This window comes from Topomyia yanbarensis, chromosome 1 (genome assembly GCF_030247195.1).
Source record: "Topomyia yanbarensis strain Yona2022 chromosome 1, ASM3024719v1, whole genome shotgun sequence".
Taxonomy (NCBI): Eukaryota; Metazoa; Arthropoda; class Insecta; order Diptera; family Culicidae; genus Topomyia; species Topomyia yanbarensis.
In genome coordinates this window covers 141,268,555-141,289,217 of record NC_080670.1, presented here as the reverse complement: position 1 = coordinate 141,289,217, position 20,663 = coordinate 141,268,555, and the positions used below count along the sequence as shown (strand labels likewise).

At 39.3% G+C, this 20,663-nt stretch overlaps 2 protein-coding genes across 2 annotated transcripts in view; one reads left to right on the top strand and one right to left on the bottom strand.

The window, feature by feature from the left end:
• Window positions 1–13,899, top strand: part of LOC131696315 (cytochrome P450 4g15) — an 89,089-nt gene extending 75,190 nt beyond the window's left edge. The window contains exons 4-5 of the mRNA XM_058984865.1: window positions 12,454–13,368; window positions 13,434–13,899. Of these exons, the coding sequence (XP_058840848.1) occupies window positions 12,454–13,368; window positions 13,434–13,618 (1,100 nt within the window). The 3' untranslated portion in view covers window positions 13,619–13,899. The remainder of the gene's footprint in view (window positions 1–12,453; window positions 13,369–13,433) is intronic.
• Window positions 1–20,663, bottom strand: part of LOC131696298 (uncharacterized) — a 357,871-nt gene that overhangs the window by 333,849 nt on the left and 3,359 nt on the right. The window lies entirely within an intron of this gene.

Below are 20,663 nucleotides of genomic sequence, written 5' to 3'. Positions count from 1 at the left end.
TTTTGTGAAATTATCCGCAAAGAAAAAGCAAGACTAACGATTGATGCTGCTTCAATATTTTGGCAACAAGCGCTTATACCAACACGCGAATTTTAAAAATGCGCCGGTAAGCTTCTCAAAATGTACAAAGATTGGAAATCCTTAAAAACGTTTTCTCTAGGTTGAACCATCAACCGAATTTGCTTCGATAATGCTGCTATTCTTGCAGCAAAAGCTAAGCTGAAAGCATCTAGTTCCCCGGGCTCTGCTGGCGTTCCCTCGATTAGGGGAGACTGAGGAGACTTGATCCCCGGGGAGACTTGATCCCATCATTGTAATTCAAAGGCGGAACAGAATACATTAATCGAATATACTAGAAAGTTGCGTAGTTTTATCTAATCATAAATTTCACTAAGACGGAAAAAAATTAAATTTGACTTGTGGAATCGAATTTTTACCGATTTAAAAAAAAATCTCAGAAGAACTGAAGAAGATTTATTTTCTAAATTTTCAAACTTTTATAAAATTGATAAAATCACCCACTACATACTCTACTTTTGCATACAGAATTACAGGAGAATGTCAATTATAAGAATACGTTATAATTGAGCTGATTATTTTACTTTACTATATTTTTACTAGTTTGCTGAAATAGATGCTATGGGTTCACTTGATCCTTTGAAATTCGTGGAGATTTGATCCCTTTCGCCATACTTCATACACACCACTGAAAATAATCAAATTCACACCAGAACAATTGAAGTCATTGTTGCCATAAAATAACAACAAAAAATGTCAAAAATGAACGCTTCTTCGTAAAGAACCATAACTGTAATTGTTTACTACAGTATACGTAGCAACCATTCATCCAACATTTGACGTTCCTCAACCATAATAAAGACAGCTTTCAAATAATTACACGGAGATTTGGGGAATTCAGGTGAGAGATGTGTAATATGTAGTAACAAAAATAACAATATCTAATCATAACAATTTAATCAATACCTACTACAATCCATTTATAAAATTGAATGGGGTAAGGTAGCCATTTTTGCCCTATTAGGAAGGATACCACATTATTTCATTAATAATTTTATTATTTCAGTTTCTTTGATTTGTTATAAAAGTCCAGGTGATTTGTTATAAAGGTGTTTTCGATTATAGAGGTTTTAACCTGAAGGTCATTCGCCTCTAATTAAGAGCCAATATAATTACAAAATTGTCTTGAGAATGGTGGAAATCTTCTGTTTGAGCGCAGCAAAATCTCTAATCGAGTACCCTAATTATCGCAATACCATTTAAGTCAATGCTTTGAGCAAAGATGGCAGACGCTGCTCTAACCAAAGGCTTCAGATGGGTAGGGTGATAATAGAAACAGGGCAAAAACAGGCTTATTACCCTGCATGCTATTTTAAACAAGTTTTCAAAAAGGAACCAAGTGTCCCCAAATTAGGGATCTCCACTAATCTAAAAATTTTCAATTTTTTTCTCGTTTTCCAGAAATGCTCATAGCTCATGTCCAGTATAATATTTCCATGTAATTTTTTTATGATTATTGGTCATCCCTAGAAACAACATAAAACTACAAAAAATACATAGTTTTTTTATCATTCCACGGAGTTGGACTGAAAAATAAAAAAGGGGATCAAGTCTCCTCAGTCTCCCCTATCGTTAAAAAGTGCATCAGAGGGCTTCTTCAACCACTTCGACGAGTCTTCGTGCTATCATTCATTACTGGAACATTCCCTTCCTGCTGGAAAGTAGCGCACATGTTTCCAGTTCACAAAAAAAGAAAAAAAATCGAACATTAATAATTATCGGGGAATCTCGTGTTTAAGTGCCGAATAAAAACTATTCGAGCTGGTTGTTTTAGATCCTATTTTCTTTCACTGCAAACACTACATTGCATACCACCAACCTGCTCTCATTCACAACATATCCAATCGATAGATTCGCTGACGGATTGCAAATAGAGCTTCCATTTCCCGACAGTTTTCAGCTTCCCGGGAGTCGGGAAACAAATAAAAAATTTCCCGGGAAATCCCGAGATCCGGGGAATACAGAATAAAAATAAAAAAGTGAATGATTTTCTTGAAAAGTTTGAAGTTTTCAACTCCGTTTGATTTCATGCATACCTATCTTAAAAGGAGCTGTCAGAAGATGTCGATTTTGTGGACTACACATCATTGAATCATTTTATAACTCCTCATTCAGTTTGCGCAACATCAAATTCTTTTGATGATTTTTCTTGGAAATACGTGTAACCTAAATTTTGGTAATTACGATTACGATTGGGAAGATATAAGATTAAACGCAGATGCTGGAGTTGCTGTCCAAAATTATAATTCGTTTCAGAACCTTTCGATGGAATGTGATCAATTTAATCCAAAGCACTTTTTTTTGGTTATCCTGAATGAAATGATTGAGCTGCTTCAGGGCAGTGTGCAGTTATTCCCTTTCAAATGAGAAAACGCGATATATGGAATTTCCGTCACAGTAGGATCAGCATCATTCCGAATTAAGTATAAATCAAAATCAAGCAGATAATGGACGAACTGTGCAGCGATGGGTAAGGTCTACCATCGATTTCTCGTTACGGGCAAGTAACTGAATTGCTTGATCTTAGGGCTCTTCAAAAATTCTGCCTGCATCCTTGAAAGCGACATTGGATGCGCATGAAATTGGGCAGATACAGCGTTCTGTATTTCTTTTTATACATCCAAAAATTTAAATATCTGGGCAGGCCAAATTACATGGAAAATTTACGATTAAACAGATATTACAGTTCCGGTATAAAAAAATTAGAAGAAATATGCATTCGATGAGCCGAGCAAATATTTCTGCCGACGTTCTAAAACATTTCTTATTTTAAATAGTGTTTGTGTTAAGCACGATTTCACTACAAACCATCCGAATTTATAATACAATTACCAAAAAATTTCGTAAGAAAGTAACGCCATTTTCATAACTAATTTGTGTTTACAAGTCCTTTCGTTCAAGATCTAATTATTCAAACAAACTGTTAAAACGTCCGATCAATCGGCTCATTGGTTGCAGAGATATCGTGCGCACCACTAATGCTGCTGTAAGGAAAAGCTCGGTACTACGACCGGTAAATTTATTCATTTTTACATGAAAATGTGAATAATCTTTAGCAATGGATTTAGTAAGGCTTGGACTATATTCTTGAAAAAATCACGAACAATATCTGCGTGCTTAAAGATATATAGTCCAGTGATCTGCAAATCAGTTGAAAAGCATAATATGCATTTACTACTCACTCCAAGTGAAAATTTTTCGACAAATACGCGATAAAACCGATGTCCAGTTTCTTCAGAGAAAACTAAAGAGCTTTAGTACGTGGTGTGACCTAAACAGAACGGTTTTAAACCCGAGTAAATGCTTAATCGTCACGTTCTCGCAGAAACACCATCCGATTCAATTTAACTACCATTTAATCGATTAGAGCAATCCTACACACTCTCACGTCGAGGATCTTGGAGTCATCATGGATTCGGCACTTAAGTTCATACCACATACCCAAGCATGCTTGGGTTCATTTTCCGAATTGCGAAAAACTTTAGGGACGTTATACTGTTTAAAATCCCTCTATTGCGCACTGGCTCGCGCAACACTACAGTATTTTTCTGCTGATTGGAATGCGCACTACCAGGACGGCGTTGACAGGATCGAGGCGGTCCAATGACGGTTCATACGCTTTGCACTCCAACATCCTTTCTTGAGCTGCCGAACTACGAATACCGTTATCAGTTAATACAGCTCGACACTCTGGGCAACCAGAGGACCTGCTGTCGAGTCGTGGTCGTCTCGGACTTACTGTCTGCCAGGGTGGATTGCCCTACAATCCTCGGACGTCTAGACCTCCAAAACTGCGTTGAAGCTCTACGCAATAAATCTCTTCTGCGAGCTCCGCTCAGGAGAGCCAGCTATGGTCGTCAGAGCGTTGGTACGGACTTCAGCGTATTGTTAACAGTGAGGCGACGGCTTTTGTCTTCAACCGGACGAGGAATTCGATTAAATCTAAAATATTATATATACAGAAATGTAACTAGTTTAAGTAACCACCATTGGGGCAAGGGGTCTGTTGATGAAGGTACAACAAATAAACAATAAACAACAATAATCATCTCCCTTTATTAAAATTCAAAGAACCCGATGCAAGAGCATGGGTTGCATGGGTCTAGAAGCGGCGGGGCCCACCAAATGTTGTCAACAATTGCTGTCAACGTCTGTACTACAACATAGGGATGCTCCCGCCTGGTTAGGAATGGGAGATTCCACGCAAAATTCAATTTTTGTAATTTATTTCTCGCATCAATAAAATATTATATTGGGTAGACGATATATATATATATATATATATATATATATATATATATATATATATATATATATATATATATATATATATATATATATATATATATATATATATATATATATATATATATATATATATATATATATATATATATATATATATATATATATATATATATATAGTATACTACATTCAATCTACTGCTTCTATCGAACAAAAGTTCAATTAACCTGTTAGCTCAATGTTCTCATGTGGTTAACTTTCTCCCGCCTATAGTGTGCTTAATTATTCATCAATCATTAAAAAAGACTGACTGACTTGAGACTGTCTAGTGGTTAAAATTCCCATGTCGCTGGCATATTGAGCGTTCAGAGAACGCCGAAAGTTTATCATAATATCCTGGGATGGGACATTACACGTGCAATATTTGTGTCAATACACAGTATTGACGATATTGCTTCAATACGTCAATACCATTTGAAATTCATATCGTCAATACGTCAATACTTCCATTACACATGCAATACTTTTGTCAATACTCTCTAGTATTGACAAAAATATTGAACGTGTAATGGCCGCTAAACATCACTTTGAACCAGTGTGAGCCAGAAGAAGATGGCTTGTGAGGGATCTGTGAACCATAATGAGAGCGTATGTGAGTGTCCCAGAGTAGTTTGGCGAATGAAAAATGGAAAAGAAAACATCTATCCGCGAGTCCCGTCCCAGATAATATCATCACATAAACATCACCCGTGCCTCATCAATTTGATGATTACCTTGTGCTGCTCTCTGCAAGATGCAGCAAGCAATTGGTGGAAAAGTGAGATGGAAAGAGGTCCATGATCGTGTATTAGTATTTTTAAAGAACATATGTATACGAGTGAAGGTGTTCTTTGCATGTGTATTAGTGCGGATAATTTTAATACTGATACTCCGATATCTTTGAATTCACAAAAACATTCCCAGTTGTGGGTTTGGGTATGTTTCTACGGCCTAATCGCAATTTAATGCATTTTTGTCCAATATCGCTTTATGTGCATTATATCAGTTATAATGCAAAATTCTCATTAGAATCATGTCTATTTGAATGTAAATCATACGGTTCGTGTTTTGGGTGTACTAATCGCTTTAAAATTTAGGGGTTTATTTGGCTCTAGTTTTCTCAATTTTCGACCGATTTCAACTAAACCACTTGCAAGTGATCGGGAAGTTTTTCAAGATTTATTAACTATACTTGTTGGTCAGGTCAGAAAACCGGTTCTGGCCTTACAAAGAAATACCGTGGGGTCTGTCAGAGGGGCATGTGGGCCATATTCAATACTCATACAACTTCTAGCTCGAAATACACCTTAGCATAACATAAGTATAAATAAAAATCATAAATGTCAACCTGCTGAATTAATTTGGAGACATATTAGGTAGTTTTGGGCAACCTAGAAATGATCCCTGCTTTGGCGGTGCTGGTCTCATAAACCATTCGTCTTGGGAGCGGAACAAATCCAGGAAGGATGTGTAGTGATCAGTAGCATCATAGCACTAGCCTATGTAATTGTCCTGTACACGAAGAATCGAAAGCGAAGTCTGTTGAAACAGAAGGTCAAATTCCAAAATGGAATGGTAGTTCCAGGAGACATTGGTAGTTCCAGGAGACATTGACATATCAAACTTCACAGCTGTTCGCATACATGAGGGTACTCTCTAAATTTCATTCCTGGTGCATTCGTGGATTCCATAGAATATTGTAGAGGAAACATATCCGAAAAGCGCAACTCCTATAAAACATTTGCTCCTAAATATTACTGTAATGTCATGTAAAATTGCACCAAATCAATGATCAATGAATAATAAGCATTTTAAATTATCCGAAGTCAGGTTCTTCAGACCACCTGTTTGTGTGAATATTACTGTCATGCGCCACCTGAAATTAAATAAACACGACGAACAATGAGCAATGCAGTCACATTTGTAGTCATTTACTCTTTTGTGGACACACTAAGACTGATTGCGGGAATTCTAGAATCCGGTTAATCGAACCATGAATCAGGAATCAGAATATATTGGCTCAAATGGCACGTTCCCCGGACATAGTCGGGGATTTGTGCCTCATATATACTCTATATCATCTGCATGTGCGGTATGTCATGATGTTCTGGATAGACGGTTATCAAGAAGGGTATGCACCGAAGACTCGTGAAGCAATGCCATATTGTAGATACAGGGATAGGTTGGTGAGATTCTACTGTGAATGAGAGACGGTAAAATGTATTAAACTTGGACATCAATGGTTTTCAAAAAGATATAGATAAGAAAAATGTAGGGGTGGTCACGGCTTGCCAGGACGTCCCGGACTGGCACATAGGGTGATCTACCTCGGGCCCGAAGGGAATCTATTAGTTGGGACCTGGCAACACAGTACTCTGCGCACAGCCAAACAACATGCTCGATGTCGTGATAGCCGTTCTCACAAACACAATGATTACTTTCAGCAAGACCTATACGACGGAGATGCGCGTTAAACGAGTAATGGTTGGACATGATCCTTGACATCGTACGAATAAAGTCCCGGTTCACATCCAACCCCTTAAACCAAGCATTCGTTGATACCTTCGGGATAATGGAATGTAGCCACCGTCCCAGATGCCCATTGCTCCATGAGGTTTGCCAACTATCGAGCGTCCTCTGACGAGAGATACTGAAAAAATCGTTGAAGCAAATTGGTCTTTCGTAAGTGTCGCCTTCTAATGCGCCCACCTTGGCTAAAGAGTCCGCCTTCTCATTGCCCGCAATAGAACAATGTGACGGGACCCAAACCAAGGTAATCTGGTAAGATTTTTCAGATAAAGCACTCAGATATTCTCGTATTTTCCCCAGGAAATACGGTGAGTGCTTTCCAGGCTTCGCCGCACGGATGGCCTCAATGGAGCTGAGACTATCCGAAACGATGAAGTAATGGTCTGAGGGCAGGGTGTCAATGATCCCGAGAGTATACTGAATGGCAGCTAATTCTGCGACGTAAATTGAAGCAGGATCATTGAGTTTGAATGAGGCAGCAAGATTTTCGTTGAAGATACCGAAGCCTGTGGACCCGTCGAGAATTGATCCGTCAGTGTAGAACATTTTGGCGCAGTCGACTTGATGGTATTTGTTATAGAAAATATTTGGGACCACTTGTGGGCGAATATGATCCGGAATTCCACAAATCTCTTCCTTCATGGATGTATCGAAAAATACAGTTGGATCAGAAGTATCTAAGAGATGAGCACGGTTGACGTTATACGTAGATGAATTGATGTTCTGTGCCAAGTAATCGAAGTACAAGGACATGAATCGGGTCTGAGAATTAAGCTCGACAAGCCTTTCGCAATTTGCAATCACCAATGGGTTCAGAATATCGCATCGCAATGAGCAATCGATATGAGAGGTCCCAAAATCGATTTTTCAGCGGAAGAACGCCCGCCAGCACTTCGAGACTCATCGTATGGGTCGAGTGCATGCAACCCAAGGCAATACGCAAGCAACGATACTGGATTCGCTCCAGTTTGATGAAGTGTATGTTCGCAGCGGAGCGAAAGCAGAAACATCCGTACTCCAACACTGATAATATCGTTGTTTGGTACAACCTGATTAGGTCTCCTGGATGGGCACCCCACCATGTTCCAGTTATTGTACGGAAAAAGTTGATCCTTTGTTGGCACTTCTGTTTCAGATACCTAATGTGACATCCCCAGGTACCTTTAGAGTCGAACCATACCCCGAGATATTTGAATGTTGAAGCCTGAGCAATAGTTTGATCCATTAATTGAAGCTGTAGTTGCGCTGGTTCACGCTTTCTAGAAAATACGACTAGCTCAGTTTTCTCCGTGGAGAACTCGATACCCAGTTGGAGAGCCCAAGCAGACAAATTGTCCAAGATATCTTGCAGTGGTCCTTGTAAGTCGACGGCTTTAGGACCTGTAATAGAGACCACACCGTCATCTGCAAGCTGCCTTAGCGTGCAGGAATTGACAAGACATTCGTCAATGTCATTCACATAAAAATTGTAGAGGAGAGGGCTTAGACATGAGCCCTGGGGAAGGCCCATGTAGCTAAATCGTGATGTCGATAAATCGCCATGCGAGAAATGCATTTGTTTTTCAGACAACAGGTTTAGCAAAAAGTTATTTAAAATTGGCGAAAGACCATGCTGGTGCAACTTCTCATAAAGAATATTGATCGAAACTGAATCGAAAGCCCCCTTAATATCCAAGAATACTGATGCCATCTGCTCTTTGTTAGCATATGCCATTTGAATTTCTGTTGAGAGCAACGCAAGGCAATCGTTCGTCCCTTTGCCTTTGCGGAAGCCATATTGTGTATCTGACAGTAAGCCATTTGTTTCGACCCAATTGTCGAGCCGAAACAGGATCATTTTCTCGAACAACTTCCGGATAGCATTGCAATCGGACGATACGAATTTTGGTCGGAGGCTGGTTTTCCTGGTTTTTGGATGGCGATGACCCTCACCTGTCTCCAGTCATGTGGGACAATGTTACCCTCAAGAAACCTATTAAATAAATTCAATAAGCGTCTTTTGGCAGAGTCTGGCAGATTCTTCAACAAGTTGAATTTGATTCTATCTGGCCCCGGGGCTTTATTGTTACATGATAAGAGAGCAAGTGAGAACTCCACCATCGTAAACGGTGTTTCGTTCGCGGTATTGTAAGGCGACGCGGCGCGGTAGATATTCTGTGCCGGGGCGGAATCCGGACAAACCTTCTTGGCGAAATCGAATATCCAACGGTTTGATTATTCCACGCTCTCGTGAGTACTGTTTCGGTTTCGCATACGTCGGGCCGTGCCCCAAAGAGTGCTAATCGATGTTTCTCTTGTTAACCCGTCGACAAACCGGCGCCAGTAACTGCGTTTCTTAGCTTTCATTAAATTTTTCATTCGCTTTTCTAATATCGCGTACACGCGATAACTAGCAACTAACCTGTCGTTCCGGAAGGTTTTATACACGGCAGCTTTCTCCGCGTACACGTCTGTGCACTCTTTGTCCCACCACGGGTTGGGAGAACGTTTTTGGGTGTTCACGTCGGGTACTCGTTTCGTCTGAGTTTGAATCGCGCTATCGAGAATCGAGTTGGACAAAAACTTATATTTTTCCTCCGGGGGAAGTACCTGTGTTGAATCGATAGTTTTGGATATCTCAGCAGCGTAGCTCTTCCAATCAATGTTTCGTGTGAGGTCATAGGGAACATTGATTGGTGGCGATGGTCTTGAACTAGTGATGATTGCAATTACAATTGGTAAGTGGTCACTACCGTGGGGATCAGATATTACCTTCCACTTGCAATCTAACCGTAGTGATGTCGAGCATAAAGATATGTCCAGTGCACTTGCTTGCGCAGGTGGTCTAGGAATCCGTGTCATTTCCCCTGTGTTCAGAATTGTCATATTGAAGTTGTCACAAAGGTCTTGAATTGTCGAAGATCGATTATCGTCGTATAGACAGCCCCACCCCGTACCGTGAGAGTTAAAGTCTCCAAGAAGCAGGCGGGGCGAGGGAAGGTGTTCAATCACGTTGGAGAATCTTCGATATCCCATCATGGCCCTAGGAGGAATATAAATAGAAGCAATGCAAAGATTTTTGCCTATGATTGTTGTTTGACAAGCGACAACTTCAATGCCTGGCGTCGAAGGGAGGTTGATTCGATTGAAGGAGTAGCACTTTTTGATCCCTAAAAGTACCACCACCCCCCCCCCCCCATATGAGTCTTCTCGTTCCAAGCGGATAATGTTAAAATCGTGGAAGTTGAGGTTTATATTAGAAGTTAGCCATGTTTCACATAGGGAAAATGCATCACAATGATTGTAATTTAGCAAGTGTTTTAATGAATCAATTTTGGGGATAATACTTCTGCAGTTCCACTGTAAAACAGTGATCAGATCCCTGATTCCGTCTAATAAGTTAGCCATCGAAGGATACGATCGCTGTAAGGAGGGGCCATTGTTCATTCAACTGTTTTAAAAATGTTCTTACTGTTGGTAGAATAGCAACCAGCAAGCTTTTCATAGGATCGGTAATGTTGAAAGCTGTGAATATCCAGTCCACAATGTCAGAAAATTTAAGGAATCCCGTTTTAGGTTGAGTTTCTGACTGTAAAATTGGAACACTTGGGATTTTTGGTGCCCCTGGGAGTGCTGGGAACTCCTGGTTGTATCTCAATTTCCCAAAACCAGGAGGTATTATCTTCGGATTTGTACCAGCACTTCCAGTTGATGAATTATTTTTATTTTGTACCCTTGTTTGGGACAACCTAGGACCCTTACGAGGAAGTTCAGGTGAGTTTTGATTAGGTCTTTTCCTAGAGTTTCCAAGCGGAGCCAAAGAATGCCCCTCGCAAGGGTCGTTAGAGGCGTTATCGTCAGTTGGCAAGAGAGCGAATGGGTTTTCGGAGATAAGTGGAACAGCTCTTTTAAGCGTTTCTGCGTAAGAGCGTCTGGAGCGATCTTTGGCGGATCGCTTCAGGTTATACGCGCGAAGTTTGTACGTTGGGCATGTCAAAAGTGCATGCAGATTCTCCCCACAGTAAACACACTTCTCAGTGGACCTACTGCAAGTATCATCCGCATGGCGTTCCCCACATTTACCGCACCGTTGCTTGTTGCTACAGTAGGTGGCCGTGTGACCTAGCTGCTTGCAATTGGATCAATTCATGACCCGCGGTACAAACAGGCGTACAGGTAAACGAGCTCCTCCCACTTCAACGTAGCTCGGAAGTGCAGATCCGGCGAAGGTTATGCGAAACGAGTCTGATGGATAGTAATTACCATCTTCGATGGACTTTGAGTGCAATTGCTTGCACTCCAAAATCTTAACTGATTGAAGGTTAGGGTCCTTAAAGCGGCCAGCCCCATCATTCATCAGATCATCGATAGTAAGACCCGCATCACTTACCACACCGTCGATCTCCACATCACGAGAAGGGATGTAGACGCGATACTCCAGCGTAAAGAGGCTATTGCTAACGATATCATTGGCCTGTTTCAAGTCAGTAACGACTACGCGCAGTTTATCTGACTGAACCTTTTTAATCTCGGTTACGGCCGAGTAACGTTTTGTCAGCTCCCGTGCAACAGTTATGCTGTTTAACGGTTTATTTTTGGGCCGAAAGTATACCACCCAAGGACCAGCGGATCCATCCTGGTAAACCTTGACTCAGGGGGGGGGGCTGTGAGACATTGGGGGAAAGTGGGGGAAGTGGATCGACCATAACATTATCTGTTTCAGTATCAGATATACGTTCTTCTTCCCCATAATATTCGTCTTCGGAGGGTGATCCTTCTGTTTGTTCCATTTTGTTGCGGGAGCAACACGCTCGACCGTACTATTTAATTTAAATCAAAATAAAAAACAATAATAAAAAAATCGATAAGAAAAGTAAAAAACGAAGCACTTCACCAGTTGGTTCCTGACGAGCTGGTAGGTGAATTGATCCTTCGTTTGTTTTATCCGTCACTCGCGTGACCTTCACACAGTAGAGAGCTGATATAGCTCATCTAAACAAAGCCGTCTTTCAGGCAAGAAAACTGTTTAGTAACGCACTTCACTGCACTACTTTAACCGATATCGCAGGTAATAATTATCACTCGCGGGACTGTTTATTAGTAATGCTTTACTGCAGCCTCTGCCACAGCAAGCACCTTCGTACTACCGAAAAAACTAAACCACACCGGAGAGAACAAAAAGCACTCGTTTCCCGGTACAAAGTTGGGTTACGAATGGATTGTTGACTAATATTCCTAACTGATCATTATCTTTCCTTCGCGAGCATATCTGTCGCGTCAAACACAAGATAAGATTAACTTGGCGTCTGATTCGATCCAATAGGATCACCTGCAAAATATACTGGAAATCGGATACAGAGGTCACAGACATACATGTGCACACAAACTAGGCATATTTCTGCGATGTTTATCTCAGAAAAAAAACATCTTGAACGTATTAGTGAGAAAAAAAAATATTTTTACATTACTTTACATTTTTTGAGATTTAACTGAAAATCCCGTAACTTTCGTAAACCGGCAATAAGTTTTTCGATTTTCTCATCATGCGCTGTAATAACTCTGCACTTTTAATTATTTTTCAGAAACTGCTATGGGTGTTTCGAAGAAAACACAAGATCAATCCGGATTCGATTATGCAATGGCTGTTATGAAAATGTGTGATATCCTACATCTGCGTCATCGGAAAATGTGGCTGTACCCAGACCTCTTTTTTAACATGTCACAATATGCCAAACGTCAAGTCAAACTGCTCGATACCATCCACAGTCTGACACGTAAAGTAATTCGCAATAAAAAGGCTGCTTTCGAAACAGGGACACGCGGTACCTTAGCTACCACTTCAATCAAAACAGAGGATTACGAGAAGCCAAAGAATATCGCTAATTTGAATACTGTTGAGGGTCTTTCATTTGGACAGTCTGCTAATTTGAAAGATGATTTGGACGTAGAGGAAAATGATGTCGGAGAGAAGAAAAGGCTGGCATTCCTTGATTTGCTTCTGGAAAGTGCCGAAAATGGAGCATTGATCTCGGATGAAGAAATCAAAAATCAAGTAGATACAATCATGTTCGAAGGACACGACACTACAGCTGCCGGTAGTAGCTTCTTCCTCTCAATGATGGGTATTCACACGCATATTCAAGATAAAGTAATCCAAGAATTGGATGACATATTTGGTGACTCAGATCGTCCAGCTACCTTCCAAGATACATTGGAAATGAAATATCTTGAACGTTGTCTGATGGAAACCTTACGAATGTATCCTCCAGTACCGATTATTGCACGGTCTCTTAAACAAGACCTTAAGCTTGCTTCCAGCGATATAGTGGTTCCGTCTGGAGCTACAATCGTTGTTGCCACTTTTAAGCTACACCGATTGGAGTCGATCTATCCGAACCCAAGCGTGTTTGACCCGGACAATTTCCTACCAGAGCGACAAGCTAACCGTCACTACTACGCATTTGTTCCGTTTTCCGCTGGTCCAAGAAGTTGTGTGGGTAAGTCATTGTTATTCTGTTTACTGAGCCAAACTCGTACATGTTAAGATGCATTTTCCTCCTAGGTCGAAAATACGCTATGTTAAAGCTGAAGATTATTCTCTCAACTATTCTCCGTAATTTCCGTGTCATCTCCGACTTGAAAGAGGAAGATTTCAAACTGCAAGCGGATATCATCCTGAAACGAGAAGAAGGATTCCAGGTTCGTTTGCAACCACGTGAACGCAAGCATAAAACTGCAAAAGCCTGAAATGCGATGGATTGATAGTGTAACCTAAAAGTGAACTTAAATTCAGGAATACACCTGGAATATTTATAGTTACGAAGATACAAAAAAATCTCAGATCAATCTGAAAAAAACAAAAAAACACATTACGATGATATTTAAGAACTCAAGCTATGTGCAAGACCTAGTTTTTAAATGTAAGGGGAATAGAACTTATGACGTTGAATTAGTTATTTTTTCATAAAGCTTGTATGTGTGTGATGAAAAACCAATGGATCTAATAAATTAATAAACTGGTAACAGTATTTTGCCTTACTTAGAATGAACAGATTATTGAAAACTTTTAAAAATTGCTTATTAGTAACCATATTATGACGTCCACAGGGTAGCGCGCCACAACGTTCGAGACATAAAGACGCACAATAAACTGATAACAGTATTTTGCCTTACTTAGAATGAACAGATTATTGAAAACTTTTTAAAATTGCTTTTTAGTAACCATATTATGACGTCCACAGGGTAGCGCGCCATAACGGTTGGGGCATAAAGACGCACAATTTGTGCGGCACAAGATTGGTTCGAGAGTACGTCGACCAAAAAAGCCGGATATTGATATTTGCGACGAAACTAGTAGTGTTCACGAAGTTGGAACTAACACCGTTCTTTTAGTTGATTACTGCACAGCTAAAAGGCTGTAAATTATTGTATTCTATTAGTGGTAATAGTCTAATCCACGATGACGTCATCAGTTTTAACTTTGACAGTAGCTGCGGGTGGAACTGTGTTCGATGTTTTTCTTCTTGTGTTGTGTTTATTTTTATTTGAAAATTGACAATCACTGCTTTTGTTTACCAAACTGTATTTGGATAGTTGTGATTTTTATTTAAAATGACTCATGACTGTGTAGTAGGTAACTGTAAGTCGACTGAAAAGACGTTGGAAGTTCGTTTGTGTTAATTCCTGCTGTAGGTAAAGCAGCGGAACTGTGATACACATCGATTGGGTACTCTCACATAAGTTGTTTAGATTCTGAGAGCAACGATGTCCCTGAAAACATGAAAATGTACAATCTTTTTGTAGAAGATTGTAGCGATAGAAAAAAGCGGATTTCATGATAATGCCAGCTCTAAGAGCAGTACACATTATTATTCTGATAGGGGCTTTTTCGAAGATCTGAAAAAATCATCGAACTAGAAAAAAGGTACATCGTGATGCATGAAAATCGCAACTCTCCACCAAATTATCAAAAAATTAGTTCAGACAGATTCCCGATGCGGTCGACTGCATCCGGGCGCTTTTCTTCTTCATGTAAATAGTTGTACCTGTATGAAAATTTCTAGTATATCCTTACAGTGGAAATATGAAAAGTAACTGATTTGGTGCCGATTTCTTCACCCACACTGAACTTTTAAAAATAATGCGTGGGTAAAGAAATCGGACCTTAGTTTATTTAGTCACTATTTTTGAGTAATTATTCTCAGGCAAGAATCTGAGTATGTTTAACAAGATTTGTTTTCATTTCAGATGAAACACCAAATGTAGAGAATTCAAAAACGGATCATTCCGAGTCCATTCCGATGAAAATCGCGAGTGTCGATTGTTAAAACCACGATATCGTTTGCAATTGGCACGGTTGCAACAACGTGTTGACTTTCTAGAAACGATGCTACGATAATTAAAACGACGGTTTATTGGCTGAAAAATGACTGTCATTAGCAAATATTCAACGTATTTACAATTTTGTAGAAAGTAGCCAAACCTTACTGTGTAATGACAAAGAATGAAGTCTTCGTAATGATATTGCAAAATCTTCTAAGTAACGTTTCATTTGATGAATATTACTCATTGTGCGCTACAACAATTTCGAAGCATTTTTACCGAACAGTATTCGCAATGTACGAGTGCTTAAAGTATGCAATCGAAATTGTATCAAAAGATACAATCGATAAGCATACGCCGCGATCGTTCAAATAACAGTATGGGGATAGAAAGATATTTATTATTGGCAGTTTAGAGATTAGTACAGAGAGACGGTCGAATCCTAAAGCTAAAGATCATCAAAGCGCTTACAAACTTATGCAAACTACAAAAATTTCTAATCGGCCCGGCAGCAAATGGAACGCTTGTGTTCATCTGTTGCTTATACGGGACGATGCTCTGATCAGTTCATAATCAAAAAAGTCCGAATTTCTCGATATTCTCGAATGCTAGTTCTTGCTGACAAAGGATTTGATATCCCCAATATAATCACATCTAAAGAAACTACTTCCTTAGTAAAGGGACTAAATGAAATTCGTTAAATATTGATAGAGGTAAACGAATCACGTCGCTTAGAGTTCACGTGAATAATTGGTGTTCTGAAATTCAAATTTACTTCTCTTAAAGGAACAATTCAAGTTGACTCTTGGAGATGGAATTAATGCCGTTGATTTGATTGTATATTTGGCTTGTATTTTAGTTATTTCTTTTTTCCTTGAACATTACCATCGCAATAAAGCGTTGAAGATTTCTAATGGGATTTTTGATTGATGTGCAACGGTGTAGTGGAGTGCACTGTGCAAAAATGGTGCAAAACCAGTGCACTCCATTACACCAGTGTCAATCAATCGAAAATCCCATAAGTGTAGCAAATACGTTTCGATAACAACCCAGTAAAGTTTAGCCGGAATCCTACCTGTTTCTAACTCGCACTCCGACTCCAGTGTCCCTGGTGCCGGAATACTATTTAGAACCAGGTTCATTTTTCGGTATAAATTACTGGGAAATACTATGAAGCTCCAGATCAAACCATTCGGAATTTGATTCAGAATCCAAAATGGATTCAGTATGGCATCGAGCTCAAATGTAACAATAAACTCCGAAACTGGGATAAATCCTCAAGAAAATACATGAAATGTTTATTGGTAGGGCAATTCAGAGGTTCTTTTTTCACTATCCAGAAAACCTTGACTTACTGGACACAACTTTCCGGAGACACTATCTTCCAAAATGTTCATTCTCGCGTCAAGTCAAACCATTTTACTAGTAAGGTTTAGATTGTTGCAATGTAGCTAAAAACCATACAGGACTCATTCATGATTCCGATCACCGGGTGCCATTGAACTTTGAACCCATTGAACGATAAGTGACATTTATAACTAATTTTTTTCAAATCCGTCTGTCCGTCGACTGTGCATGCAAATTTGCCGAGCAGATTATGGCATTCAAATGGGAGCAAGCAACACCATGGCAGTGTGAGGTCGGGACATTTTCTCGTTCATCCGCATTGAATAGATCGCTTGAACAAAGAATTTTCGAATGTTTTCTAAAACTATAGAACTAGCAAGTGAAACTATTTTATTGGTTAAACTTACTTTTCCCACAACCATCTATTTTACTCTACTATCATGTCTTCGACTGTATGTACAAACCAGTTTAATTTTTATTGTAGCGATCCAAACTACGTTTTTTTTATTATATTGCCAGTATACGACGAAAGTTCAAAAAGTCAACAACAAGTTAGTCGTCACGGATGCTGATAGCTCGCATAGTCGAAATACAACATAGTATGGATCAATGTTTCTAATAACTTTTATTTTATTGATGTACCATGATGTATCAATCGATAAATAAACTTCTGGTTAGCTATTGTTAGATTTTACACATCGGAGGATAAAGAGGTACCAAGAACCGTAATATTAATTTCACCCACAAATAACAAAATGCTCTAAATAAAAACTCTAACCAAAGCTACTCTTCGTTGACCTGATATTCAGTGCAAACTAGCAGATTGTCGCATTTAATAAGATTTCAAAATTTTATTAAATTACGAAAAATTACTACAAATCGTATTAGCCAAATGTAAACAATCGAACAAAACGTTGGTCGCAGTGTAAAATGTACCCCAAGCAAAAACAACAGCTGTCATTCCACCCGCAGCAAACGTCAAAACGGCCGGGAAGTTGAAATCGTGGATTGGACTATTGGTAAGTATTTGTATGTGTGTTTGCTTACATTTACAGTGTTTCACTATTTTTTCAGCTTCCTGTTTTACAGTGGAAGGACACTCCAGTGTATTCTACAAAGGTTAACGGCAAGTTTAGGTTAGGTTTTAGTGGTAAGTAATAAATCTAGATATTAGTTTATAATTTCATGCCTGAATTCACTTGCTAGTTTCTGCTTTTTAATCAGGTTTCCACTTGTGTGGCTAATATAGTGCAACGTATAATATCTACTAATAATAATTTAATTACAACTCGCGACAGAACTGCGATTGTACGTGAGTTGGATTACTTTTGTCACTTCGCTATCAATTCTGCTGACTAATTATGTTGATCATCTGTCAAAGCGCTCGCACTGCCTGGTCGTGACGTTAGGATAGCGAGGGATAGGACATTTGGTTCACCAGTGACGCCCCGCAACAAGGGGTATCGGCGGCAAGTAGTTATAGCACTGATAACTGACATACAAGTAAAGTTTTCAATGTGTGTAAGGAATAAAACTGTCGATTTGAAATGCTACGAGCAAGTAGCAATTTGCCACTAGCCGGCGCTACGATCGACCAGCAAACGCTATATGAGCGTTGCGTGCAAACTTGGATACAATGGTGATTCATGCATGCGAACCTGTATGTGATGTTCATTTTCAACGTACTTTCATTTAAATGTTTACACAGGTTTTTCAGGAAAGTTTCTTCTAGCTTATATGTCTGTTCTCTGTGGTTATAGTACTTCGATGTCTTTAGAAAGATTTCTTTAGTTGTTGAGTATTTTAATATAATGGTGGCAAATTTTAATTTAAGGGGGCGTAAGTTCACATAAAAAAAAATGATTTTTTCATTCAGTATTCAAATGGTAAGGTGTCTATGGAATATTTGTAGAAATCATAAGATCTATTTTGAGAAACTTCGTCGAAGATGCAACATCTGGTTGTAAGCTCGATTTCGATCTAGGATGGATTGCAAAGAAACTACTGAAGATGTTTTAGTGCAATTTTTTATTTGGTTAGCCAACTCATCTTACAATTTTGAAATTCAAAGTATTGATATATTTACAATCTTGACCTTAAAACGCGTCTTTTACCGCGACTCCGCAAACAAATTGTACCCGATTTTGTGACAAGCTTTCTACGGTTCGAGTAGTTGAAACTGGAAAAGAGCGATATTTCTGTAATTTTTATTCCATTTCGCAAAAATTTTAATATTTAAACAAAAAAACTGTTTTAATCCACCTAGCAGTGCAATTGCGCCTTTCTCGTTTATCCAAATTCATTTGCTGGTTTTGTTCAATAGAATTGTAGAAATGTGTATTACATTCTTATTTCACTTAGAACATATCCCACGACTACCACGAAAGTAGGCGAAAACTAACATTAAACAAAAAAGTATATGGGAGACCGGGGCTACTTTGCGGTGTTTTCAGTTTCCATTTTTTACCGCTTTGATGCAAAATAGAACATGTGGCTGTTGTCAACATCCCTGAATTTTATCAGTGTTTGTTGCATTGTCTTTGTTTTTATAGACAAAAATATGTGACGCGGAAAACCCGCCATTTTACCCCGGCCCCGGGGTAAGTTGGCGGTATGTATGAATATGCCAGAAAATGCGATTCAATTACATCAAAGGTTCGTGCTGAATGTCTTTTCAATAAATTTGTATATTAACCGACAATTGTCAATATATTTCAGTCTCAATACCCCAGCATTTTACTTTGACGCGTATTCCATATTCAAAAGCATATTTTCGAAATTTTTCAGGCGATTGGCCGAAGAAAATATCCCCTGCATTGCCGAGTTATACAAAGTTTTACTTTGGAGTGAATTCCAAAAATAAAAATATTTGATGACTATATTTGCACTGTAAATAGTAGCGCCAACTTGCCCCGCGTCGTCACCACCAACTTACCCCAACCGCATATTTTACAAAAACTAGTTAAAAAATAACTTTAATTCAGGCCCGTGCGCACGGGGGAGGGGGGGGGTTGGCGGTTCCCCCCCCCTCCCCCTCATGAGCGTTTTGAATTACTTTAAAAAAATTATTATCTTCCTGCCCAGGAAAAGAAAATATACTGCAAACCGTTTGGACACAAAAAAATGTCATTTGAGTTCGGTCACTTTAGAAACAAATCAATGAAGAAACCAAGGACGAAACTTTGCGAGGGTGGCTGGAAAGGGATGTATGTCAAGTTGGACGGCTTCTCTGAAGGATCGGTTAAAGTTTCGACAAGCTTCGATATTAGCAAAAGTAGTGAGTAGCAGGAAAATGTCGGTCAGCGGGCTAGCAACGGCAGTTAAGGAGGAAAAACACGAAGTTGGAGAAAATCGGGATATCGTTGTCTAGAGAAATTTTACCGCCGATGATTATTCCGTTAGAGTGGCAGCGAAATGGATCGCGAAAATGGGCATCGGTATAGGGTGAAATACTACCGCCAAGAAGTTCTCAGCACCATCTAGCAGATAAATAGGAACGACTAGCACCAAGGATAAGGATAAGAAACCCGGCGAAGGTGGTTGTAAACAGATATAAATCCTTATGGTCGACACCCCCGGATCGGTTCATGTCTCAACAGGATACGATATTTGCAGCAGACCTGAGCAGGTGAGATATATCGCGAAGGTTTGACAGCAAGTAAGGAAAAGTAGCTATGGATAAAAACATGACGATTCACGAGGTACAAGAGGTTTAAGTTTAGTCGGATGGCTTAACAACTACTACAAACCAATGCGAATCTACCACGAACCAGCAGGCAACGCACTATGGTCGGAAATGCCAAAAACGTCACTAGAGGCCAAACCATTGAATATATTCATAGGGTATCTTTAGAATTGTTCGTAAGAATATACCCCACAATCTGATAAAAATTAAATTGAGGCATGGCTTACTGTGATTGAACTAGAAAAATTAACTTTATATGCTGACGAGGTAGAAAGTTGGTGTCTACGACAAAGTTTTAGGAATGCTCATAATGAAGAATTTTGTTGAACAACTTGAGCTTGTAGGACTTAATAATATCGATTTATAAAGCGTTTTCTATGGCAAACCCCTTAAATTTAGCTTCTTAATATAGCTTTTTTCGCTGTGACTTTTTGTGCA